Genomic DNA, 27,110 nt, shown 5'->3' on the forward strand with positions numbered 1-27,110 from the left:
GTCACACGGTTCACTGTGGGACTCACTCTTTGTGGTCATGTGTTCTTGGTCAGAGAGAACAGAACAGCAACATGTAAAGTAAAATAGCAAATTTTCTTTTTTTGACAGATACATCAACACAACTGACTGCAGACACATAAATATTGGAGGTAGGTTAATGTAGAAATACCCGTCTGAGAGGTGATGCAGGGAGGCACCGCCTGTCATGCTATCTGTAACCCCATGGAACCATGGGAAATGTTTTCTGAGACTGTTTAAGGATTCCCGACTGAGAGTTTTGCATTCACTGACAAGAGCTGATTATGTGTCACATCAGAAAAAAAAGGACATTAACAAGAAAAAAAAAGAAGACATAACAATGGCAGCAATGTGAAAATGAATCATAAAAACAACATTTGGAAAAACTTCTAAATGACATTTGGTCACTCAGTGCTTTTGTTGTTGCTTGGTTTGTCACAAACCAAACCTCCAGACAACTCCTTAAGGGTAGAGCGAGCTCAACTCAGCAGTGGAGTTACTCAGGACCAAGATACATATATACACTTTATACACCCATAAAAATAATAATAATATAATAACAATAAGGCAAAAATGATATAAATACTAATAAAATAATTAGAAATGACAAATAAAATGAAATAAAATGGAAATAAATAAGGCTGAAAAGTAGAAGTAAATGCATCAATATTAAAATCTTTTTTCAGAAAAACAAAAATAGATTTTTTTTTCTCTTTGGGACGGGTGTTTGAAGAGGAGCGAGGATGGGGTTCAGGGTGGTTGGGACCCACAGTCCCGCAATGACAGTGTACCTGAATTAAACACCACCATGGACAAGATCAATAAATAAACAGCTATCAAAAGGAAAAATCAGTGGCTTGCTTCTTCTTTTTTGTGAGATCTGCATCAGTGGTTGATCTCTTTAAGGGCACTCGGCGTCTGCAGGCAGGTCGGTCGAACCTAAAATCTTCTTGCCGTTCCAGGAGTTCACACACCAGCATCGGCCCCTCTGTCCGTCCAGAGAGGATTCACACTGCACAGAACCAGAAGCAGGAATCCTGTCATTTAACTGCTTTCATTTTCATTCCATATGAGATGCACGCATGTACGGTCATGCAGCACTAACTGGGTGACATCACCCTCCAACAAAAAGACACACTCTGAGGTGCAAACAGTGCTGAACAAATCCCTGCCTGCAACACACACTCACTCACACACAATCATTTTAAAGCTGTGGTTGACACAATCTTGGCTGCATGTGCTCACACACAAGTTGGTGAGATTCTTTCATGCTGAGTAGTCATGAATCCGTCCCCAAAAAGCCAACACTCACACACACAGACACACATACATAGAGTATATTTGCTGAAGACACTCACCTGTTTTGGTTTATAAAGTCCGTGTTTGTCACAGTTGGGGAGGTAGAATCTGGTTAATTTGTCTCCTAATTTCTGCTGGGATTTGGCAATCTTGTCCAAGGCTCTCTGCAGCTCAACGTGACAGGGCCCCTGAAGAGAGGGAGCAGGTGAGAGAAGGGTTAACTGAGCTCTGTGCCTGCGATGTGCCAACACACAGAAATAATAATCAACACCGCTTTATTATCAGTGAGCACGTGGGCTGACATCAAACTGCATATAAAACTTATCCTGACAAGCACCCCCTTTCTCTTTTTCCCCTCACATCATCTCTTCAAACAGCACACGAGCTCCCCCTTGTGGTGCTCCCCTAAACCTCCCCAAAAACTTTTACTAACATACTGCACAAAGAGGATTGCACAGAATCCACACAATGACACTGATACGGCGCTGGGCTCTTACCTGTTCGACCAGCTTCTTGCGGATGGCGATGAGTTTGGCTTTCATGCTCTCCTGAGCGTCGGCAGCAGCCCTCGGGTCGTAAGGCTTGCTGTGGCCGGGGAGGTAGTGGCTGGAGCCGGGGTCCGAGACGGTGGCTGCGTTCTCCATCTCAGCCTCTGGCTCTCCCTGATCTGGAGAAGGAAATTGAATGAATGTGAGGCGGGACCGACTGAATGTAACTGTAAACGGCTTCAGAATAGATCAGGCAAGTGTTTTGGCTCGTAATCATGAGGATTTGCTGGATGTGGTGAAACACAAAAGTCTAAATGTGGAGGTTATAGGCCTACCTTGTGTCAGGGGCTCGGGGGTCGACTCGGGCTCAGTGCTCTCCGTGCATACGGCTTGTCCCCGGGTGAGGGAGTGCAGCGGCCGGGGGTCGCCGGGTCTCGGGGTGCACCTCAGTCCGGAGCCGCATGGCGCCGTGTAGATCCCGCACAGTTCTCCAGCCGTCAGGGCGCAGGCGAGGCAGCATCCACAGCCGGGCTCCCGCAACACCTCGGCGCATCCGGGCGCCACCGCTGGACACTGGCTCAGTTTCTCCGGAGTACACTGGGCGCATCGGATCGGCTCTGGCCCCACCACCGGGGACCCCAGCGTCCCAGTAACCAGCACGGAGCACACCGCTGCCACCATGACGTGCTTCAAATATAATCCACCCATGGCCAACATAGTGAGCTGGATACTAAATATAGAATATGGAATGTAGAGCAAGGTAGAGAGAATAATCAAAGCCGGATTCCCACGGTTCTTGCTCAGTTGTGTCTTTCGTTTGATTTTGGGAAAATGTCTAACTGTGCGTTGCGCGCAGCCGTATTTATAGCCGGGTCCTCTGTGAGTGTTTGACGCATCGGCGTTATGAATGATTTCTGAAAAGAAGGTGTGATGATACGATGGGCTCTGATTGGCCCGCCTATGTCCGGTCAGGCAGCTCATTTGAATACAACGATCACGTCAATATTTATTTTGGAACAGGCAGCGCTTGCACGTATCGCTGCCGAGTGACGACACCAGTGTTTGATGTTGCAATCAAGGACCCCCCCACCCCCCCTTTTCTCACCCTGGTGCAACACTAAACTACTTTACCTCATGCTGCCAGACTACAGTAACAACACAGAGCCTGTGAATTTGATTCTTTTTGCTGCTTTCCATAACTTGAAATGAGAATAAGTTCGCGCAGTGCCTCTCGGGAGCTGATTTAATCGATTTCAGAGGTGAAGCGGTTTCTTGTGTGGTGGTCTGACACAAATGAGCTCCTCTCTTCAAGAACAACGTTGTCTATTCATGAGGGCTTTCAATTAATTGTCTTCTCCGATCTTCTTACACAACTTTTGAGAAAAACTAATAAGGAGCGCAAATTACGCACGCCCACGCTGCGCGCAGAGCGTGGGCCCGCTGAGAGCCAACCAGCGGCTCTAATTTGACATGAGAAAGCATCCGTGCATTGCAGAGGGATAATAAACCCAACTTTCAGAAATAGCTGCGCAAATGAGGGTCACCGTTTACGCCAGTGAGTCCAGGGCTCGGGACTCTGTGGTATGTGATCCCTCTGTCCCTCGCGCGCGCACTGAAGCCGACTTTGGGCTCAGTCCAGGAGATGTCCAGTTGTAATTACCCGTTTCCTGGGACAATAATAGACCAAAGCTTTGAATGGGAGCTGCGCTGACATGTCCACAGACACGTCCCTCGCCTCGCCACTCTCCTGGGACTTTGATGGTCCCACGGTGGACAACACGCACGTTTTCACGGCTTTCTGCCAGGCATTTGGCGTCCTGTCACTGCTAACGCCAGACGTGCATGTGACAATGTTCCCTATAAAAAAAAAAAAGAAAAAAAGGACTGTCAGTGCATACTCACTCTTTATTTTCCTCCCTTTCATTCCCTCCAATCATCTATTTCCACATTCACTCATTAATAACCTCACTTTTCATGGTGCAACGGCCCTCATCGTGTGATCGGCTCCATGCAATTGGTTTATAGGATTGCATCATCTGTCAGCCATGGTGTTAACAGTCACTCTCGCGTGATGTCCAGATTTGTATTCTTGAAAGCTCCGGGCTAAATAAAGCTTTTAGTGTAATCTGATGTGGCGTGAGAGCGTTTTCTAGACCCACTGCCCCCATGCCATGCTGACTTCATCATCTGTGTGTTCAAAAAGTGAATTCAATTCAGTTACACACCAGTAGTGCACGTTGTGCAGGTTAGTCACATAGGATTGGTCATTTACTCAAGTATCTACTATTTAGGTACTTATTTAACTTGAGTAGTCACATTTTCTGCCACCTTGTGCTTCTGTTTCACTGCAGTTCAGAGGGAAATCTTGGACTTCACATTTGCCTGACAGCTACAGTTAATATAGTTACTTTGTAGATGCTGATAATATTGATGATATCTGATCAGTAAACAAAATATAGGTTTGCCTACCCAGCAGTGTATAAAGTAGTTCAAATTAGCTCCATCTGGATCAAATGCGACCTTTAAATGTTGTTTACAAGTTAATGCATCAAGAATAGCAACCAATACAACTAATAGCACTTTGAAAGGAGTCATTCTGCACAATGACTTCTTTCATTTTTGATACTTTGCATACATTTTGCTGGTGGTATATGACTACTTTATACACTGTGTTTAATCTGCATCAGTGCATCATGTTTGAAAAGTTTTGTAAACTCTTAATCAGCTAATAAGATAAATGTAGTGTAGTAAATATTTAAACAGTATTTCCTTCTGAAATGTAGTGGAGTTGAAGTGTAAAGTAGCATAGAATGGGTATAATCAAGTAAAGTATAACTTAGTAAAATACATTGCTTAAATTAATGTACTCACTGTAGTTTGCATAATGAGTACTTTTACTTTAGTAACGATAGCTCTGGAGTAAAGGTACAATTATGCCTTAAGTGCTTATTAATTGTCATTACTTTCCATTACACTCTGAAAAGGTCTAGTTAGGTTCTATTAATGAACTTCATATTCATGATAATACTTAAGGAGCAATAATAGTTGTCTACTTTTGCTTAAGGAAAACTTTGAATGTACAACAACTTAAATGGTGAGTCTGTATTTTATATTGTTTTTTTCATATCAATCACAGACGTGAGTGAGAGTTGGAGTTCAAGAGGAAAACTGATCATAACTGGAAATTTAAAGACCTTTCTGGTGAAAAAGAAAAAAACCTGTCGAAAACATGAATAATGCTTGGGGTGTTCAGGCTGCTGTTTCATGTTCGAACGTATTTTGAAACACCTGTCATTTCATTTCAAAGTGATACCAGGTTCCAAAACTGTGTTTATCTTATTTCCCCACTCAGAATACAGACTTTGTCCTTATCCATTAATATCAAATTAATTTCCCTTTTATTTCCCCTTAGTAGCTTCAACTAAGGATAGAAAATCATCTCATTCCACAGTGTCAGTGTCAAACACTGTGTACTCTGTATCATCTTGTTCCAGCTCTTCATTTAATCTATATGAGGTTTATACCGAGTGAAATATCCTCTGTGCTTCATCCCATTCCACACAATAGAAATATTTTCTGCATTGTTTCTTAAAATTTTCCCCAAACTCAGTCTGATGTGTTTGTGATTCCCACTAAAACCTAAACTAAAGTTCTGTGGGTTTGAATAAAGTTTGGCTGCACAGCGTGACTTGTGATAACTGACCTACTGGCAGGGAAATGAGGTTCAAGGGTTTAAAGGAAAAGGAAAGACGCTCCATTTAATCCCTTCTATTAATAAAACGTGATGTGTGCACATGTGCAGTCCACACAGCATGTCCTACAGGATGTTTTTTTCTCACTCTCACTGAACATGAAGTCCTTTAATGCATAACGAATCAGCCTCATTCTTGTCAGGAAAACACTGTTGTACAGTTGTACTAACAACGGCGGAAAGCCATTTAGTCAAGTACTACACTTCCCTTCATTTTTGAGCTTGAACTTGTATTTCATTTAAATACTCCATTACATTTCAAAATGATGAAAATATTGAGCTTTACTTAATTTGACAGTTGCATTTAGTTACATTGCAAATTCTGAAGTTTGTTTGAAAATATGATATATTGATCTAGATTTTATGACCCATCTTGAGTACTGAAATGCTGTCACATCAAGTAGATCTTCTAAATACAAGGTCCTCTTACTTTGCTATTTCAGGAGCCTTCAACCATAATTTGTTTGTGTCATCATGTGAAAACACAAAATTAATCTCCACACTCCTGCTGCTAACATGTTAATGCACCATATTCATCAGGTAATATAAGATATATTTAATGACACTCTGAGAGTGGTAGAGGAAGAGTTTAGATCCTTTACTTGAAAAGTTTCTACTTTTACTGCAAAAATGCAGTATGCAGAAGTGTTAAATACTCCATAACAAGTTAAAGACAGCATTCCAAATATTCCTCAGGTGCATATTGCTGTTAATACTTATCCACTGTTTCTTAAGCAAGCAGTCTAAATGCTTATTTCACCTAATAAGCTGACTGAAATGTTAAAAGTTGAAACCTTACAGTTACAGTCACATGTTTCCTGATGCACATGTGGGATGTTTGGATCAGTCTGTCCTCAGTTGAACTGCACCCTGTGTCCTTGTGTGGACTTCTGGCATGCTGCGAGCTGAAACGTGGATCAGATGCTGCATGGCAGGACAGTTATTCTCATTTCACCCGAATGTTCTCGAAAAAGTCTTAAAAATAGTTTGGCGCTGCCTCCGCTGCTGTGTAAAGACTGTCTGTAATGTCTCATGATAGGGCCTCATATGGTTGACTGGCTGCTGAGGTAAAGCATAGCATGGGATCATCTATGTAATTAGCAGATTGATGTAAAGATGGATTGACACGAGGGATTAAAAAGTGAAGAATTCTCATGGAAGAGCCAAGTGCGGTAGCGGCCAGGTTGTGTGAGTGTTTTTTGGTGCTGTCAGATCAGAGAAGCAGAGCGGTCAAACAGAACAGAGTTATCTCAGGTCAGGGACAGACCTACTTTTTCAAAGACACATGTCCACAGCGGGATCCATCAGAGCCCTGCGACCCTGGCCACAACAGCACAAGCCCCTGCATGGGTGCCGCAGGGTTTGTGCTTGGGAGGGCGATGATAAGCGGGGCTTTCCATCTCTTTCAGGTGTCACATGATGCAGATCAAACGGCGCTTGGCATTGAACGTCCCAAGACTGGAATGTTTACTTTTGACAAGAGCACCGGGAAAAACAGTCTTGTTGTCTCAGGAGCTGCTCACACCCACACACACACACACAGAGTCTAACCCTCCATTTATGGTGATTTAAACCTTGCCCTTTGGAGGGCGTCACAAGGGGGGTATCTACGACAGATGAGCTCAGAAAAACAGGGTTGTTTGAAATCACACCCACAGAAAGAATGCACACCTGCATGAATACAACACAGGCTGACAGTCAGAGGCTCTCTGAGGTTCATGCACCTCCGTCACTCAGAAAGAGATGTTCAACTGAGTCAGGTGTAACACTGCAGTGGTGTTTTACTACACATTGGAGTACCACATTTTGATAGAATATATAGAATTACTATGGTGAAAGAACCCTTTAATTAATGACTTACTAACAATACAACTCCAAAATCTGGTGGCAACAGAAAGAAACTCATGACTCACTTTGTAATGAGTCATCAGGTCAGCAGTTGTGAGCAGTGGTGGTTAGTAACTAAGTACATTTACTCAAGTTTTGTGCTTAAGTACAATTTGGAGGTACTTCACTTGAGTATTTCCATTTTCTGCTACTTTATACTTCTATTCCATTACATTTTATAGGGGAATATTTTAGTCTTCACTACATTATTTTGATAACTTTAGTTACTTTGAAGATTCTGGTGTTTAATATAAATGTAATCAACAAAATAAATGATGATGTAAAAATACATTTTTACCATAACTTATGATAATAAGCTATGATAAAATTTTATTGATCTCAGGGAAAATCGCAAGCTACCCAGCACATAAAGTTTATTAAGTAATTGAAATTATCTGCACTGTTACCATCTGCAACATTAACTTTAATGAAGACATGAATAAATAATTAGAATTCAATATGATATACAGTATATTATTCTCAAATAACTGATCTCCATGATTAGTATTTTTTACTTTTGGTATTTAAAGTATATTTTGATACCAATACTTTTGTACTTTTACTTAAGTAATATTTTAAATATTTTAGAGGGATTTTTTTATTTGCTGAAAATTTCAACTTTCTGACAGTATCAATAAATCAAATGCTCTGTGTGACAGATGTGACTGTTGCAGGCCTGTAATAAACTCGTCCATTTCATTCAGCCAAATGACGGGTCACGATTCAGACTGAAAGGTTCATTTGTGACGGCTATTTTGCTTATGTTGAAATAGATGTGCAGAGTTGTTGAATGTATTTATTAGACTAAAAGTGCTAAGAGAGTTTGTGCAATGTAGCAAATTCACCACTCACATCTCTCAGCTGACCCGCTGAGCTCAGTCAGCCAGCAATAGTTAGGGCCGTGTGTGTTGGTGTGTTTTGGGAAAGTGGCTTTGGAGGGAGGTGAGAAGGGGGGAGATGGGATTTTTTCAGTTGGATACTTCCAAAATGTTGCTTACTCTTGCTGGTTTCTCCACCAACCCCAGCTTTAAGTAGCCTCCAAGATCTGAGTACTTGCTCACCTGTAGTTAGAGCTGAGGCCTGGGAGTTGGACTTCAGTCAGGCTTCAGTCCAAAAATGTCAGCAGTGATTTGACTTATATGAGACTTGATTTTGACTGATACCTGGACAGCACCAGGCAGGCCATGCTTTGCTACACAATTGAATATACTGATTATTTTAGATGAAAATTTTCAAAATTAACCTCAAAGTTGACCACTAGTAGCATTGTGGATCAATGTTTTTTATGAGTGGGTCCCAATTTCGTATCATCCGAGTTGATGGCAGTTAACACAGGAATGCACCAACAATGGCAATGAAGAGGAAGACTGCTGTGTAATGTAAATACAAGTGTTTGCTTTCCAAATGTTTAATGCAGAAAGAAATGCATTCAACGTGTTTTTTGACCTCAACGATATCACAATACATTTCAGTATAAAACACTGGATGTAAACATTACTTCCACAGAGCGCCTTTAATGCTCAGCATTCAAAGACACTGCAGACTTGGAGCCTGACTTGCAACATGCCATTGAAGACTTGTAACTTAATTTGGACTTGGTCAGAGAGAATTAACAGACCTAAATACATATCTGTTTGTTGGTAGTCACACACAAGGGTTCATAGGTTTAAACAGTCAGGTCTGCAGTTCTAAGTCATTCCTAATGAGTAATTAATCAATAAATGGACTCTGGTGTAAGTGATTGAATGAGGTGTTAGTGGTGAAGTAAAGACAAAGCTAAAAGCAGGTTATGCTGGTGGAGGTTCAGTACAAAACTATCCAATTAATGGTTTGTCGTCTAATTGTTACTATCTGTAAACAATGTGTGAAGTATTAATAAACACTTTTTAATTTTCATAAAATCTAGACTTTCAGACAGTGGCACCAAAGGTGGCGTCACAAGTTTTATTATAGAATAAAAGCTCTTCATGGGACAGGTTTATGTATTAGCCCAACTAATGCTTTAGGAATGAATTTACATCAAAACACTTCAATATGTTTGTGTACAGAACATGTACATTGTAGAGTGTGACGCATATTTAAAGCTGAGGTACTGGTGCAGATGGGAGCCCTGGTCTCTGGTCTGTGCGTGAACCAGTGTCGTCTCCGGTCCCAGGACACGTCAGCGGCGTGGTCTGGTTAACCAGTGTCCTCTCCCAGGGCTGAGAATCAGCAGCCAGGAATGTGATGTGAGTGGGCACAATGACGCTAATCCCCAGCAAAGTTGTTCTTTTTCTTCTCCTCTCCTTCTCACAAGATTTCCTTAATCGGATAATCCATGTCTTATTAAACAGGCAATCCAGATCGTAGATTGAGGTCTGGGAGAAAAACACTGAAACAGAGCCGGGGTCACTCATGGCGGAGGAGTCTCAGGACACTCTCACTGCTTTAATATTGTGAATGGGGGAATCAATTTATTCATGAGACCCCAGTGTCTTGGCATGTTGCACGATGGTTCATGTGTGTGTGTGTGTGTGTGTGTGTGTGTGACAGTGTGTTTCTGTGTGAATAAGTGTATATGTTTGTGAGCTTGTGATTGTACACTTGTGTGTGGGAAACCCAGGAAATCCAGGCTCCCATGCGCCAGCATCCATTGTGTTTAGTTTCCTCCTCTCTCTCTCTGAGTGTGTGTGTGTATGTGTGTATGTGCGTGTGTGTGTGTGTCTGTGTGTGTGTGTTTCGCTGCAGTGCTTCCCTCTCTCGTGGCTCTAATGAGAAGTAGGAGGAAGTCCGAGCCAGAGGATTGCACTTGGCAAAGTTAACTGGAAACAATCTCATGAATGGGTCAGGAGAGCTGTGTTGGTAGGATTTACCACTATTATGTGGAGTTTTCCATCCAACCTCACTGTTACTTTACTCACCCTCCTCCCCTTTCCTTCCATCAAATCTGTGTCTTAAGATCCTTTCTTCAATTACAATAGAACAGTCTGTCCAGAACATCCACATCAAAGAATTCACTGCAGTAAATAAAGACTGAAAGATCATTTACAGTGAGGAAGCGCTGCAGTCTGATAAACACTGGTGGGGTATACAGTCGCCACTCTTTGTAATGTGGACTGTATTGACTCTTTTTGTCTCCACTTCACTTCACTTTCATCTTCATTGTCCCCAAGAGAGGCAAATAATTGTGCAGTTTGGAATTCCAGTTGAAAGAAAAGTGTATTTTTGAACTGAAAAGTACATTTTCCAGAGATCATAACAGGCAGATAATGAGATTCACATGAACGGTTTCAGCCACCACAAAGGACTTATTTTCCCCCCACCTCTCATGGTGTATGGCTGTGTAGATAGTTTCAGTTTTATGTGCTGAATTTCCGAAATATTTTATTTTCATTTCAAACTGAAGTGGAAAACCTCTTCTGCAGAGAAAGTAACAAAATGAAAACAGGCAACAGGTAAAACAGTATGAAAATCAGATGACAATATCAAGACTGCTAAAATAATAGAGACAAGTAATAAAGGAGTAATTCATCATTGAATTTAGTGTTTCATTCTTCCAGAGACATCAGATTGATCGATTTCAACGTAGTTTGTGGCTGGAGGAGAAATCGTGGAGGCTTCCTTTGCCGTCTCTGTTCTTCACTGATAGATAGCAGATACACACTATGATGACTGTAAGACAAAATGCATTTGTAGAAACACGATGGAAGTTTGCACAGAATGGCTTCATAACAGCTCAGTTGAGTTAAAGCAGTGTTGCACAAGAACTGATATTTTTTGGACTTGTGCTATTCACTTTCTCGCCAACAACTAAAAGTCAGTCAGAGATTTACTCTTGTCTGGCCTCTTCTTTGGTCACTCTCTGAGCTCATAGCCAGCTGACGGCCCATCCTCGGCGGTGTGTGATAGAGTGCCGTAAAGCTTCTCACGGGAGATCGTACTTCTTCAACCCAACTTCCACGATACAAGCACAGGCATTTGTGGTGGCGTTCTCCCTGTTACAATTCAGTGTGTCATCATGATTTTGAAGCTGTTATTTCAAGGTAAAATAGCTGCAGAATGTTCCTTTAATGAGCGAGTTCGTAAGCCAGCTCTGGAACACAAAGCACAATGATGAGTGAGTGGGTTTAATTTGGTTACGGTTTTCTGCACGCTGTGATAAACAACATGTGTGAGTTCAACAGTGCATTGTGCAACAAAGTACTGTAATCAAGAACTGGTAAACAGGTGGAAGCAACTGGTCTTTAGCCTTAGCTTCAACACTGAAATAGTTTCTTCCCAAGATTTCCAACATCTTGACTTCAAGACATTTCACAGGCCAGATATCAAATTATTTATAGCAGGTAACAAGTTCTGCTGTCTGCATTCAACACAAGCTGAGAGCTGCAGCTGGAAATGTTAAAGGCAAACTGCAGTTTATGAAGTGCGCCTGAGGGAGAAGAAGGAGGTCTAATATATTTTATTCATGTTCTTCAGACCATTGAAACCTTTTCAGAATTAAATGGCAACTTGTCTGTCTAGAAACAACTAACAATGCCTCCACAGATCTCCTGATTAACAGTTAGGCCCTGTTTCTTCAAAATGCTTTGCAGGTCTGTGGATTATCCTTAGATAATGGAAAGACATGCAACTCTTTACGCTTTTTAAATGGAATAAATATCTATAATTTCATAATTTCATCACAGGAAAATATCTCCAAACCTGACAAATAATTTGGCAAGATGCCAGTAGAGATGTGCTTTTGGTGATGAGACATGCCGTGTCTGATCAGAGACGTCAGTGTCCAGGTCAAAGTATTGTTATCCACTTGTTTTTCATAGGGTTTATCGGTTTGCTTCAGGACACCGTGACCTGCTCTGTTTTGGAGGTTATTATGACATTTCTTTGGGAGGTTTTAAGGTGTTTTCTCTCAGCGCGTCACATTCCATCTGCGTGGATGTTCAGAAGAGACCAAACATACAGGAGCGGCGGGAGGAGGTTAGTAAGGGTCACTGCTGTTCTTACACAACATGGAGTTCATTGACCCTGTGTGTATCTGTGCTGATGTGCTTGCAGGGAAAACATAACGTACGCCAGAGAGAATAACACTCTCGCACAGGGGAAATCCTTGACGAGAAACAATCTTGTAGGAGGATGTTTTTTCTGTTCTAATCAGAAAAAAGTTTGTGTTTTTGGCTCTTGCTGGAGACCTCGAAGAAACATTTTGTTTCACAACCCTGCAGAAACTCTGTTGTGGCAGGAAATTTCTTGGAAGAACATTTCCAGTTCAGTAAACTGAAAGCATCTGAGAGCTTAAACCTTGCATATGGATTTGATAAAATGTAAAAGCAGTCCTTCAGGATGAATCATGGGCTTTAACTCTAAATTGTGCTGCGTGGCTGACAGTGTGGTGGTCATGGTAGACTAAAAGTGGAGCAAATAGTCTGTACTGTGAACTTGCTCCAGATCCACAACACAGATCTAGAACAGCTCACAAGGCCCAAGAGTTCACAGAAAAGCAACCTTTTGAAAGCCTAGTACGGACAGGCCATGCAATGGGTCAGATGGACAGCGTGTTTAAGAGTACAAGCACAGGCAACTTTGAATTCAGACAGATCAATACAGGTCGACTGTTTCATTATTTTCACACATTTGAATGGAAGTTTGACTTTTGAATGAAAAACATGTACATGACCTCTGCATGCAGAGACAACAACCAACTCAAGACCAATCACGAGCCTGCATAATGTTCTTATCTATTAACCATTAAGAAAACCATCAGTTACAACTCATCAACCTCTTATAAGGTTTTCCTTTTTTGGAATTTGTGGATAAATCAGAATTTTGAGGAGCAGAAATGCCTCTTCCTCCCCTTGCCTATCTTGTTGATCACTTCACGACCCATCAGATTTGCTTTGCGAACCATTCAGGGTTCTTGACCCCCAGTTTGGGCACTACTGATCCCGGAAGAGCAGGTGTTTTTCATTTTCACTCAGAGAAAGTGCCCCGTTTGCTCTCAGGTACATACTGCAGATGTAATACACGTTTGATGTTGAGCTGCAAGTTCATCACTTGTTTGGCCTCACTCACACACAAACATGCACTCACTTAAACACAGATGCAAACAGAGATATACAAACATGTATGCAGATAAGTAGAGAAAATGAACAAACACACATCTGCAAAGTTATACGCACACACTTAAGCACTGGGGTTGTGTTTTTCCTCCCACGCTCGAGTGTCCAGATTCCAGTGGGGTTTACAGTAAGGGATGTTATGACACACGGGGTCATTGGGTAAGCAGTAAAACTATTGGTAAGCCTGCAGAGGGTCCTGCTCGGCTGCGTCACTGCACCGATCTCACTTCTGCTACGTCTGACTCAGGCTGCTGATAGACGTCCGTTCCGCTACACCACAGCTGTAAATGAGGCCTGTAAGGCCCGTTTCCGCTGGCTTATCTCTGAGTGTGTGAGTGTTTGCATTGGCACTCCAGAGCCGGGTGTGTTTGATCATATCAGAGTCCAGCAGGTGGTAAACACACACACACACACACACACACACACACACACACACACACACACACACACTGGCTGCTGTAAATTTCTTGGTTATCAACAGAAAGTGGAGTATTGACATCCTCTGCAGTGATTGCGCACAATCAGCATGAATCACAAAGCTAACAGGAGAAGAAGGAGGGTGGTTGACTGGTTTATCATTTACTCATCGAAAAACACAACCTTGATGGTTTCAGGGCACAATCTTGCGTTGCCATGACAACCCGTCACTCAGGATGCTCCACATGCCCCAGCACTTCCAGCTGCTTTACTATACACACACCAGCAGCACACACACATGCACACGTTTTCACATCACTGATGAATGTTTGGAAGTCGGTTCTTCCTGCGACAGGACTTGAAACATCCCTTCGCACTCAGCTCAACATACAAATAGACACAATGATAAGGCCCCACGTTTGTTTTGTTTTCTTTTTCCCTTTAAACCCCCCATTCCTTGCTAGATTCCTCTGTTGGGGGGGTGAGGAGGGGGATGGGCTGGTGAGGAGAGAGACAGAAATTTGTTTAACTCACTGAGGTCCCGACACCTTTCTCACACTCCCGACTCCTCCAGCGTCCTAAACAGAAAGACTGTCCTCATCAGGAAAGTTAAAGATTGGTCTTTTTACACCAGAGAGTTTGCAGTTTGTGTACCATAACTTGCCAGTAGTGTTTTTTTAAGACGGATCAGTCACGTAGTCATGAATGATGTGATGCTTCCCATCAAAGGGACCTGGGATCTATTTTTCCATAGTTTGGGATCAAAATGATTAATCAGTACAAATGTTTCGACTTGGTGGAGAGGATTGTCTGAGCCAGCAGCAATGGCTGAACGTAATTCTTGGGAGCAACTGCAAAGTACATCCACTAAAAGTGTTTGCTTTTGCTGCTTGCTATGAAACAAGGGTAGTTTTGTGCTTACCAACATGTTATCCTCCTCTGTGTACAATGATGCTACGAATAAAAAGTCTGATGCTTTGACTCACAATATCAGGTTCAAATCAGACGCTAATTCCTTTACTGGTGTTTCGGTACAGCCTGGGAGAACAGCCACCCCTTTCAGACGTTCATAAGGTTTGTGGAACAAATGTGTGGCAGGAAAGGGAAGATTGAACAAGAGGAAAGTGAGTTTACACTTGTGGGCTTCTACATTAGAATGGTTGCAAAGGTACTTCCAGTCGACAGTGGGAGAACTGAGTGAAATGACGTTGGGCCTCAGTCCAGTCAGTGGGAAATGAGGTGCCATCTTTCATTTTATATGGGCTGTATAGGCCTTTGTCAGGGCACATACTAGCCTGTCAGCCCTTATGACTTTGATGTGTTCATGAGGTTAAAGAGCTGTTGCCAGTGTTTGAGGACTCTGGTCGACTTTTGAGAAATGTATCCATTTCCCGCAATTCTGCAGGCCCTACCAGGAGGAATAGCCAACTAACTCATAATGCATGGGAACATTAAAAGAGTGATGACAGTGGAACTCACCAGAGTAAAAAGGAAACACAAACAAAGCTTGGAAGGCATTGGCAAAAGGAAATGTGACAGAATGGTGACTTTCAAATATATTGATTCGGTCTAACAGCACTGTTTTGCTATAAAGAGTCTAAAATACCGTCCAGTAATATGTCTGTGCAGTTAAAATGATTTCACACGTGTGTGGAGCAGTGTTTGTTATACAGTCTGCCAGCAGCAGGAAGGACATGCAGTATCTCTCCTTCACACACCGAATACAAAACTGTTGCTTGCTGCTTCTCAAGTGTGACTGGACATATTCGATGACACCTTGGACCTCTGGGATTTTTTTCCCAAATTCCTCATATTTTCTAAGCAGTGACTTCTTTTAAATCTCTACTAAAAGCTAATTTTCATAGACTTGCATCTCTGCATTAATTGGTCTTTTTACCCATAGAGTAATACAAGTAATACAAGTAATACAAGCACGGTTAACATTTTGAGTTCCACCACAATCTCCCGCTGAGCTGATAAACACTAAATTCATCAAATTCAGTGCCTCACATGTTATTATCCAAGCTACTGACTGTAATATTCCATCGTCATACGAAAGTGGACGTGGTTTCATCTTAAGTAGTCTGGAAAAACAATAGACACCACCGAACCTAGTAAATATGATGTGATTGAAGTGTACTTGAGCAGAGCGTAAACAAAAGGTTAAGAGCAATTGTCACTGCCTGCTGGATCCTGGCTTTTTGTTTCCAACCAGCTTCAGAACAGAGCTGCAAGACAATGCTGCCAGAAATCACATGACTCGCAAAGTCGCAACTGTGTGGGCAGATGTCTGAAAAGTGGGTGTTGTAATCTCAGCTGTGGACGAACAGTCTGCAATATGAGTACAAATGTACTACATCTGTAGTAGTTTCAAAATAAAGATTTCCAAACTTTATGCGGCCTAGTTTTCAGATCCCCATTTACAAGGTTTCATACCTGGAAAACAAATCCACCGAAGGGACTGTGACAAATTTGAAACTCTTCAAATGTGTTGAAGAAACACTGTAAATCAAGTGAGTCAAAACAATATTTGCAGGGATTTGAATTTTTTTCTAGACAAAACATTATGCAAGCCTTCAAAGCTTAGTTTCAATCTTGCAAAACAATTTTTTTTTTATTAGATTTCAAGCTTTCAAACACTGAGTTTCAACATTTCAAAACCTTTTCAGTTTCAAAATACGACATTATGTTCACTTTGCAGTCATGTTTTTCTGGTAGCAGATGTTCACAACAATACCATGAGGCTCCTACTGAACAACAGTGTTGGAGCCGGGCTGACTTTGACCCCAATGTTGTTTCTTACATCAGCGACTCTGTTTTTCTACTGTTACATAACTATAACTGAGTATGATGACCTCTCCATATGCACTTTGTGTATGTGTGTGTGCGTTCATGTGTGTGTGTGTGTGTGTGCGTGTGTGTGTGTGTGTGTGTGTGTGTGTTGGTGAAAATGAGCACAGGAACAGCTCTCTTACTCCAGGAGACACGTCATCGCTGGCTTTATTTTTATAATCATAATACGTCAATATCATCGCAGTGCAAACACTTAGTATAAAATATCATCTTTAACAAAATTTACATTCACATAAAACATCTCAATAAATACATCTTCAACAAAAGAACTTGACAAATATCGGATCATTCATAATATATCTCTGAAAAAGACTCTACAATGTACAATAATAGCTAGTAATACCTACATATAACAATTGAAACCCGTATCATACAGTATGAAAATATCCAATTTACAGGAAAAATATTGTACATAACTCCCTCCATTAGCTTTCCATCAACTGTTTAAAGCAAGTGTATAAAAATCCTCATTTTTAATCTCTTAGAAACTCAAAGTAAGCTTTCCAGCTACTGTATAGACTTTAAAATCTATTTCAAATATGACTACATCAACATCAGTTCAGTTGGGTCATGGTGTCCCAATAAATCTCTCCAAAATCAACACTTGCCAACATTTCGAGTTACAAAACTGTTAAGGAAACAACTCAAACAGTAAAAATACAGGCATTCAACAAAAGGAAACCCACGATAACCGTAGCCACACATTCAGTTGTGCTACAGCTCAACAAGAAAAGTTTGATATGTTTATGAAAATAGGTTGGCACATTTGAAAACCAGCTACCTGTTGACTACAGCAGGAGCGGGGAGGAGGAGGAACCCCCGGCCTGATGTCAAACCGTCCTGAAATTGTCCTCAAAAAAGGTTCACACCAAACTCATGAAGAAGACACGGGTCAAAAAAGCACCTTACATTCAAGAGGACCGCTACCTTTAGCGCATGCATGAGGACTACATTAAAAGAGAGTGACTGTGTGTCTGCTGCTCGGCCTGTATCAATGTTTCATCAAAGCATGCATGTAAGAGCCACAGGCTTGCAGGCAGTGCATGCTAGAACAGATTAGAGGAGAGTTAATGGCTGTGGTAAGCCATACTGTGAGTAGCATGCTATACCATAAAATAAATCATCTGGATTTGTATGAGGAAGCCAGACACGGAGGTTTGGGTGTCTCCTCATTAACAGCGGTTCTCTTCTCCCGTCCAAAGCAGCTTTTAGTTCATAAAAATAGTAAAACGGAATATTTCAACAATAGAAAATATTTCTTCATAAACAAGCACGCAGAAAAGGGTTTTCTTTTTTAGATAGAATTCCATGAGGAAGGAATCACACTCGCACAATACAGAAAATAAGTTTCTAAGTCATGCTTCAACTCCACAGAGATACAGACTAGTGTGGCTAGCTATGCACACTCTATTGGCTACATACACTATCAGGTCAAAATAGGATCCAGCTGGCTACAGCATGCAAGGGTGAATAGGCTGAGATAGGAGACAAACTGCTTTATTGCTACACTTTGACGAGGAAGAATCTGGAAGTCAAGCATCACAGGGAAACAGACAGCAAACATGACTGGAATGCAGCAGTGGCATCATGCACTTAAAGACACTGAGCAGCCCGGCTCAGGGAATCAAGAGTTTAGCTCATGTGCCGTTCGAAGGTTAAAGTGAAGGGGCATAAACATGCGGTATCACCGACCCGGAAATGATTAAAGGCAATGCCCTGTCGTGTTTTGGCAAGTTAACCATTAACTGCCATTTACAATTATACATTTGGCTTCATCCACTTTAAAAACATGTATCTCTCGGACAGTAATGCCCCTGGAATTAATTCAAAATTGCAGTTGAAAAAAATCAATAAAGAATCTAAAAGGCAACAAAAAATGGCAAGAAACAGATTGTGAGGAGTGGTCGCTAAGGCAACAGCACTGATTTGGTTTTATACTGAGAGAAAAGGGTCAGCTAAAGTTGTTAAAGGAATTTCCCGATGGGGTGGTTGAGAGAAACTTGCGTGCTACACTATCAATTGTGCATTGCCATGTGTTTTTATTTTGATTTAGTTTATTGTCTTTGCGGATGCAGTTTTGGGAGTCGACTCTGAAATCGTGGAGACACTTTTGGCCTTTGATTGATTACAGAGCAACGTGGCTAAAGCATCCTGTATCCTGTTCATGACACCCTGCGGTGTGAAACAACAAACATGGCTCGAGTGTGGAGGGAGAGTCAGAGGGTCTGCGGCCGCCTCAGACCCCCGCGATCACTCCTAAATGCAGTCCAGGCTCAAGTCCAGGCCTCCCATTGGACGATCAGTGTCTCAGCCTCTCTGTGTCCCGCAGACAGCAGAAGAAGAGTGGAGAACGGCTCTGCTTTGTCCTCTTTTAACCAACTGTCTCTGCTGCGGCTAACTTTTTGCCATCCATGCTATTTCCCCACATCCTCTCTCATTTTCTTGTTTTCTCTGGTCATCATGGAGACAGCATCCATCACACCATTGCCGTGGGGACAGAGGGCAGGTACCTGGTGGTGCTGGTGGAGGTGGTTGGTTTGGACGTGGCCGGGCTTGGGGTCCTGATGGCAGCGTAGGTGGTCACGGTGGGAGCGGGGCTCAGCCTGGTGCACACGCTGCCGTGCGTGAACGCGCTCGAGCGGCGCTCGGCATTGCCGGGCTGCTGCTGGCTTTGAGACGTTCTGCGGCACTGCCTGCGCCCTTCCAGGAAGTATGTGAGCATCTGACCTTTGCCCTTCACACTGACCTGGCCGCGGCAAACAAAGTTATAGTAGTCTGTGATGAGACGATGGACGTCCTCTGTCACCTGCAGAGGAAACACAGAAGGCTGTCAGTTGTCCAGATTTTCCAATATGCTGCCTCTCCCACCTGAAATAAAGTACAGTAGGACTTACAGCTGAGGGTACTCTTGCTGAGTTAGTGAGTTTAAAGAAAAAAGTCCAATATTTGAAAAAAATAACCCTTCTTTGAGAGAGTTAGATAAGATGATTGATACCAGTCTGAAACTACAGCAATGAGACCTTAGTAGAGTTAGCATAAAGACTGGAAACAGGGTCAAACAGCTAGCCTGAAGTCTGACTGCTAATGCCTCTAATACTCAAATACATAGATAGAGATTTGTGGTGTTGGGACTATTGCTTAACAAATGGTCCACCCAGCACTTCTGCAGGGTGTCTCAGACAAAAGCGTGGGCTGCCTGATATGGTGTGAGACAGGTTCTAGATCTCTGTTGTACCAAAACGTGACTATAATAACAAGACTCCAGACAGTCACTGTGCCCAGCTACTGTTTGCCAAGAAAGAGTTCCAGCTCCACTAAAACTAAAACTAAAGTCTCCCTAAAACCACAAATAGTTGGTTTCACATTTCAGTTGGATGTTTTGTTTTTTTAATTCAAATACCAGTATGTGCACCACAACTGCATATGTTTCAGTGCTATTTCATACCATGTGTGACAGTGTCCTCGGCGTGTTTATTTTGTCTGGGCTGCATTTATCAATAAAATGCTGATTTTATGGTGTCCTTTTGACCAGGTCTGTCTTGAAACTGATTCTAATCTCAGTGAGCTGGTTATCTGATTAAACGAAGGGAAAGAAATAAGACTGTACCTGTATCTTTCCCTGTACTCCAGTGCTGTCCATCCTGCTGGCTACGTTCACTGTGTTTCCCCAGATGTCATACTGAGGTCTTCTGGCTCCAATCACTCCTGCCACCACTGGTCCCACATTGATACCTTGGATGAATATAACCAGAGACCAGCCCGTGAACAGATTGTTTGAGCTGATTTTTAATTTATTTAATGTTTCATTGCCTCCAAGTGTTTGTATCTCCTGCTGCACAAAGTTATTCATCCCCACCAAAGAGCTTTTAAGACGTTTGTGTCAAAGTCAAATCTCAAGGGTTGTCAAGCAAGTCACAAGTCAAGTCGCATGTCCTAGAAAGCAGCTCACATTTCGATTCAGACAGGTCTCTGAATGCTGAAAGTCAAAATGAGACAAAGTCCTCTCCATAAATCGGGCTAATGATAACATCCCATGCATGTTACACAAAGAACGTTTTCATGATATATGTCGTATATGTGTGTCATGTAAAATCTCTGAACTGACAAGCTGATCACTGCACAGTCAGTACATGATCTGGTGTGGGATTGGTCCATTTTATTTTTTTTTGGTATCATTAGTACTCAATACTCAAAAAAAGGACTTAGTATCGGTAGTACAGGTGCCTCTGTAGCAGCTGCTGTTATCCTATGCTTCTTTAGACCAGGCTAAACAAGGCCTGGACTTTCTGGAAATCCAGCATTACGCAGGTTACCAAAAGTTGTGTTTCTGCAAAGAGGGTTCAGCCAAGCACACAAACATATGGAGCCCCACAGTCTGCAGACAGGATGGCACTGTATACACCAGGCTACACTGGGATAAAACAAGGGCTCCTGCTGCAGGCTCCCCACAGGATACCCAACACAATGGAACCCAAAACTTCAGGTCTCGCTGTGACGAGCTTCCTGGAGGGAGCGCTCTTTCTGTGATGCATTTCCCTCCAAACTTACTGGCACTGAGCGTAAATGGCGTCCAGTGCAATAGGTCAGAAGTTCTGACACCAATGTTTATATAGACCAGTGTGTGTGTGTGTGTGTGTGTGTGTGTGTGTGTGCATTTGTGTGTCTTCTCACTTACCTACTCTCAGGACAAAGTCATTGTAAGACTGGTAGTTGATGGCATCCAGGACGTCAAACATCTCAATGGCGAAATCTGACACTGTGCATAAATGTGAGGTGATGGACTTCTTCGCCTATGAATCAGAAAAAAACTCAAATATCAAGAAAGCACAGATTTATGCACAAACAACCCAAGTTAGGAAGTGATATTGGCCTCCCGTTCTGTTTCCCTGACATAATTATATACATTATGATCTATGACGGCCACGAGAGCACGCACCAGGGTTTTCCCTAAAGTCAAACCACCACCAAGTTTTTTCCTTGAAGTTGCAGAAAGGGCTCTTTTGTTTGTCAGCTTTGCAAGATTTAAAGAAACTTTATGAATGCAGAATATGCTGACGCCACAGAGGCCAGTAATCCCTCACAGAGGATTTGTGGATTGAAACGTGACAGTGTTCTAAATATCAACACTCGGAAAATAACTACCTGAAAATACTAGGCCTCTCAAAAATGCCGTGTGCGTTCTGAAACGTGCTAATACCCTGCACAAAAACTCAAATGGGATCTAAATATAGCTGCATGTGTACCTTGGAGGCTGTTGTAGGAACCAGCCCTACTGCAGCCATGTATGTACTGCCAATAGTCTTGATTTTCTCAATGTCTCTGTAGCACTCTTTGTCCATAAGCTGGAAAGAAAAAAGAAGAAGAGGACAAAAACAGGAGGAAAGAATTACTACTATTACAAATTTTAAATCAAATTGGAGTAAATTGTCAGTTTAAGTTCATATATATTATAGGTCGTGTTGGCAAACAAATCCAAATGCAATTTAAAATGGCCTATTTTTGCGTGTTTGAGCAAATTAGTGCTTAATGTTACTGATTATAGATTCAAGCCGGCCAAAATTCATCTGTAAGTAATTCCTTATTTTGAAGAACTTGCCCAACCGCAACCATCGCTTATTATATTGCGTCAATAAACATAGTATTTTTTTAAACCCTGTCATGGCCACAATGTCATCTTTGAAATTGGCACTATGGAAGGTCACAATGCAACAGAGCTTCCCTCCAAATTCTCCAAAGGCAGAGCAGGCAGACATGAAACCTACAGCAAGAAGATATAAAAGCTGCAGATTTACGATGACACAAAACATTTACTCACCTCATCAAAGTCAGCGATGATCTCATTGAGCAGCCTGAGACACTCAACGCCCATGTTGTTCCCATCCAGCTCAATGTAGAAGTCATTGAAGTTGGCAATGGAGGCGAACAACACTCCAACCTGAGCATAGGACTGGTAGTACAGGTCCTAGAGGGGGGAAGAGTTAGGTCAAAACTGGCCTGATCGAGCTTTACCCTACTGAAACACCAGGGTTCCAAAAAAGTGCAAAGAAGGACACTGTGGGAAGAAGAAATCACAAGACATTAAAGGGTCGCTTCACCAAAATGAAAAGAATCTTTGGAACAGTATACTACTTTAACCTCAAAGACCAACTTACCATGCATTGTGTAGAACTGCATTCTGTCTCCTTTAGCCATATATTGTACGCCAAAGTTCAAACCGTGATGTAACTGTATTTCACTATTTTTCTAAATAATCACTCGTACATACTTTATGCTCCTTGTGAATTATGTGTATCTTGATACAGAAATAGATTTCATGTGGGATGCACAGTAGTTTGACGTGTTATTGAACATAAAAGCCACATGCTCTGCAGCTTCATGTTCATGTTGTCTCTTGAAGCTGTATTACCAATCAGGTGCCAAGTATTCAGAAATACAAAATAAGGACATAAAACAACCAAGAGAGCAGGAACTGTTATGGTTCCAAGTTAGGCACAAATCTCAGGGACCGATATGTGTACAAAGGACAAACAAAACGTTTGCTTGGTGGGGGCCACTGTAGTTCCCAATCAAATAAAAACTGTTGTCACATTTTTTCAATCATTGTTGGAGCAGTAAAACTTTGAATTCCAGGCAGCAGAGTCCCACTGCGCTGTGTTATGAATACAGTGTATGGGTGAACTTTAGCCCAGAGGAAAGAGAGGAAGTCTTTCTATACACCACAGCTCCGAGGGGTCACCAATGTGCCGGAAACATACTTCCTGACTTCCTGCCCCCAGTGTTTACTAGTCTCAGCCTCAGACGATCCCTGCACCGTCTGATGCACAGCCCACTGTTTGATAAAGGACCTGCGTTACTTTATCTTTTCATTATGATCAAAACCCATGACAAGACCAAAACAACACTGAATTTACCCTACTTAACTAGGACCGTCTGTGCTTATGCCTCTGTGCTATACTGCTGTCCAAAAAACTATAAAAACAAGCCACACTGTTGCATCTGGGTGACAATTCCTTCAGAATGATAATTATATGCAATGTAGTTTATTCCTCTACACTCACCAAACTAGTAAAGCAGTGAAACATGGAGCCGTGCCTGCAGAGCTTGCTCATGTAACATCTGCTCAAGGTAGAAAATGCAGTCCTGGAGATGGTTTACAATAAACTACAATGACCATGTTCACCCTGTGCAAAAGTATCATTCTTTTAAGTGCTTTTATTAGTTTTGAATAATAATGGACTACTGGTTACACGGGTGACACTTCAGGGGTTTCTTGATACCATTTAAAAGATGAATCTGAAGGCTCCACTCACAGTGTCACAGTTCAGGTTACTTGATATAGTGAGAACTACAGCGCTCAGCCTATGAGGACAGTTATATAATGTCTTCTGTCGCTCTGCAGAAGCTTTGTCAGCTGAGAGAAAACAACTCAAGATGATGTCATTGTGATGTCATCAGGGTTATTTTATCTTGTGATTGTAGTCTTAACATTTTTAACAGAAAGTCTAAGTAACAAGCTGGGGGCATTGGAGTTTGAAAGACATGGACATTTACCAGGCAGGGAAGGTGTAATGAAGAGATGTGTCCCTTCCCATTACCCAGACTTTATGAAAGTGACATACTAAATCACTTTAAATCTGGCTTTAGGCTGTGCAATCCTGAATGTTCCTTAAAGCTGCTGGCAAAACCTGTGCAAACCTATGCAAAACCATATGTCGCTCTTTCTGCTGCCTCATATCCCTCTGCTACACCCCTCTCAAAACCCCACAAGTTGGAAAGGCAGCAGAAGGAGTCAGTTGGCCTGACAAACCACATGCTTCACAGGGCAGGCTCTTCAAGGTGTGAAACCTTTCCAACACCCTGCTCCCTTAGTGGCCTTCTCCTCTGTCTGTCACCATGCCTCTTTGCCACTCCATACGAGTGCCATGGCATTGATCATAATGAGCCGAAAGCTCAGTGTGGAGCCAGGACATGTTCACACGTGTTTTGTGCTATATGTAGGAAATTTGAAATTTATCACAAGTTGAGGATTTTCTGCAGGGTTTTCCACCATTGGTGAATAAGGCTTTCGCTTTCTCCAAAGTGTGGAGATAGGTCTGGTTATGTGACAATAGGGTTTCACCATCTGAAGGGAAGTGCATATGTATCTACCAATAGAACAGCCAATAGGAAATCCCCGTCTCTGAAATGACTTATGAGTCTCCCATGACGGGCTAGATTTTCTAAAGCCTTAAAAGTGGGCACAGAGGTGGTACAGTCAGCCAAGTCCTCTCTCAGACCACTTGAATTACAGCATACTGAAAGGTTATTATGGAATTTTTGTCCAATGACGCCAAAAACATTCAAGCTTTAAGTCTGTACATGGTCATGTTGCACGTCAGTCAAAGATCCCCTTCTTGCAGCTCTTGAGCTCATTATGCTACAATTTATCCCAGATTTTGTTCTAATATGCTAAACAGGCAGATTTCTGGATTGCAAGATCAAAGCTGTGTCCTAATTGCAGTTCTTGTCTATTTACACAAAATATTTTGTACTATGCAAAATCTTATTATTATGCAATCACCATACAAATGAAGATGACCCTTCAAAGCACCACATGACACAATTTCCTGCTTTTATCTGCTATTGAAATGGTTAAAGCAGATTTTAGAATACATGCAATACCTTCTTATCTTCTTGGCCAAAATATCATGGCCATACTATCATTTCTTATCTTATTAAAAGATAATAAGTCATTGAAGGTTTGCCACATGTTCCTGCATATATGCTGTTCAATGCAAACATTTGTAATAGAAACAGCGTTTATGGAAATAACACGTTTTAGTTTTTAACATCAGAATGTGAATTTGCCTCCACTTTGTTTCCCTTAATATTAATTTGAAAATGTCCCCTGACAGGAAGCATGGCACAGTTTTCACTGATTATGGGCCATCAGCTGAATACTTCATGCTTCCATCCACTGTGTTATATATACTAATATTTTTTACATTTACAAAATTTGGATACAAACATTGCATCTACAAACATTTCCATACTATAAGGATTGAGTAGAATCTGGACACAGCTTTAGTGTTTACAAACCAGGCTTGAACTTTTGGCTATGAATTTCCTGAAAGGATGTGTGTTTACATCACTTCCTGAGAAAGGAGGGGAGGGGGCCAAGGAAGGAACAGAGATCAGTGGAGGGCATGTTCATCAATCAGAGCATACAGACACACAGTGCTGTCAGCTCACACTTCCACTTTAACACCACAACACATGGTCAGGGAAGCAGTTCCATTGTCCCACACAGCTGAGACATTTTCCCACAGTGAGACCCCAACACTTTGACAGCATATAGGACATTAATTTGCACTACGTGAAGTTTTTATTTTTGTTTTGTTGGCATGCAAAGATCAAATTATCCTCTTTTTCAGCATTACCTGATTACCAGCTTGGAACAAATGTGGTGATCTGTGGGTCAATAGACATCTTGATGCCTCTGTCAAAATGGGCAGAATTTGACTGGCAGATTTTTTTCAGACACACAGGCCTGTAGTTTTACTGTGGTATGGGCTGACAGTATAAGCTGGCTTAAAGACCTGCAGCAGTATGTGCAAAGCCAGCGGTAATGAGACTGAAAAGGTGGGGCTAATTAAAAGTAATGACCTGCATGGGTTGTCCCTGTAGCAGCCATCTCAGCTACTGATATCCTGCCCTTTATTACTGTTTATGGAACATTATCACCCCTGAGATCCAGATAAACAAAATTTTACCTTCAGCTGCAGACAGAAGTGAGAGGGGAACACTGATCATCATCTTAATATAAGGAAATGTGTCCACTCAGCAGTCATGGTATCTCATTTCATTAAGATAGTTATCTAACTAAAACCAGATCAGATCTGTTTGCATGAAAAGGCCAAATGAGAAATTTGTTACTGATTATGCTTTACATATTTCATGACGGCAGCAGAAGACGTATTATATTATTCATATGGAGCAGGGAACACGTTAGTTTTTTCTCATAATATATCATATAGTAAAAAAAGAGTCTGTTGTAACTACTTGACAGTGAGTCTACTATATTTTTCTCTTATATCAGCGAGTGAGGCAACTCTCACCATCACGGCCTGTTTATTGCTGTAAAACTAGAGGCCCTAAATTACACATAAGGGTTTTCTTCAGATTAAAATATTGTCATTTGAGTGCTGTTGAAACAATGGTTATACTGTAGGTAACCTGTACCAGTGTTTCCATTGTGAGGCAAGGAAATAATAGGTCATAAAATGAATGAACTGTGTACTGTTACCTCTCCAGCCTTGGAGA

At 41.8% G+C, this 27,110-nt stretch overlaps 2 protein-coding genes across 2 annotated transcripts in view; both read right to left on the minus strand.

Moving 5' to 3' along the window:
- Positions 1–769: 769 nt before the first annotated feature.
- On the minus strand, positions 770–2,685 carry igfbp1a (insulin-like growth factor binding protein 1a). The gene is given in 5 exon segments (XM_076727143.1): positions 770–921; positions 923–1,030; positions 1,377–1,505; positions 1,815–1,984; positions 2,141–2,685. Coding segments are annotated over 5 exon segments (807 nt in total). The 5' UTR covers positions 2,523–2,685; the 3' UTR covers positions 770–903.
- Positions 2,686–16,923: 14,238 nt separating this feature from the next.
- adcy1a (adenylate cyclase 1a) overlaps positions 16,924–27,110 on the minus strand; it is a 46,507-nt gene continuing 36,320 nt past the window's right edge. The window contains exons 16-20 of the mRNA XM_076726948.1: positions 22,624–22,770; positions 22,052–22,150; positions 21,484–21,598; positions 20,416–20,540; positions 16,924–19,614 (exon numbers count right to left, since the gene is read on the minus strand). Coding sequence (XP_076583063.1) covers positions 19,285–19,614; positions 20,416–20,540; positions 21,484–21,598; positions 22,052–22,150; positions 22,624–22,770 — 816 coding nt within the window. The 3' untranslated portion in view covers positions 16,924–19,284. The remainder of the gene's footprint in view (positions 19,615–20,415; positions 20,541–21,483; positions 21,599–22,051; positions 22,151–22,623; positions 22,771–27,110) is intronic.

This window comes from Chaetodon auriga, chromosome 3 (genome assembly GCF_051107435.1).
Source record: "Chaetodon auriga isolate fChaAug3 chromosome 3, fChaAug3.hap1, whole genome shotgun sequence".
NCBI lineage: Eukaryota > Metazoa > Chordata > Actinopteri > Chaetodontiformes > Chaetodontidae > Chaetodon > Chaetodon auriga.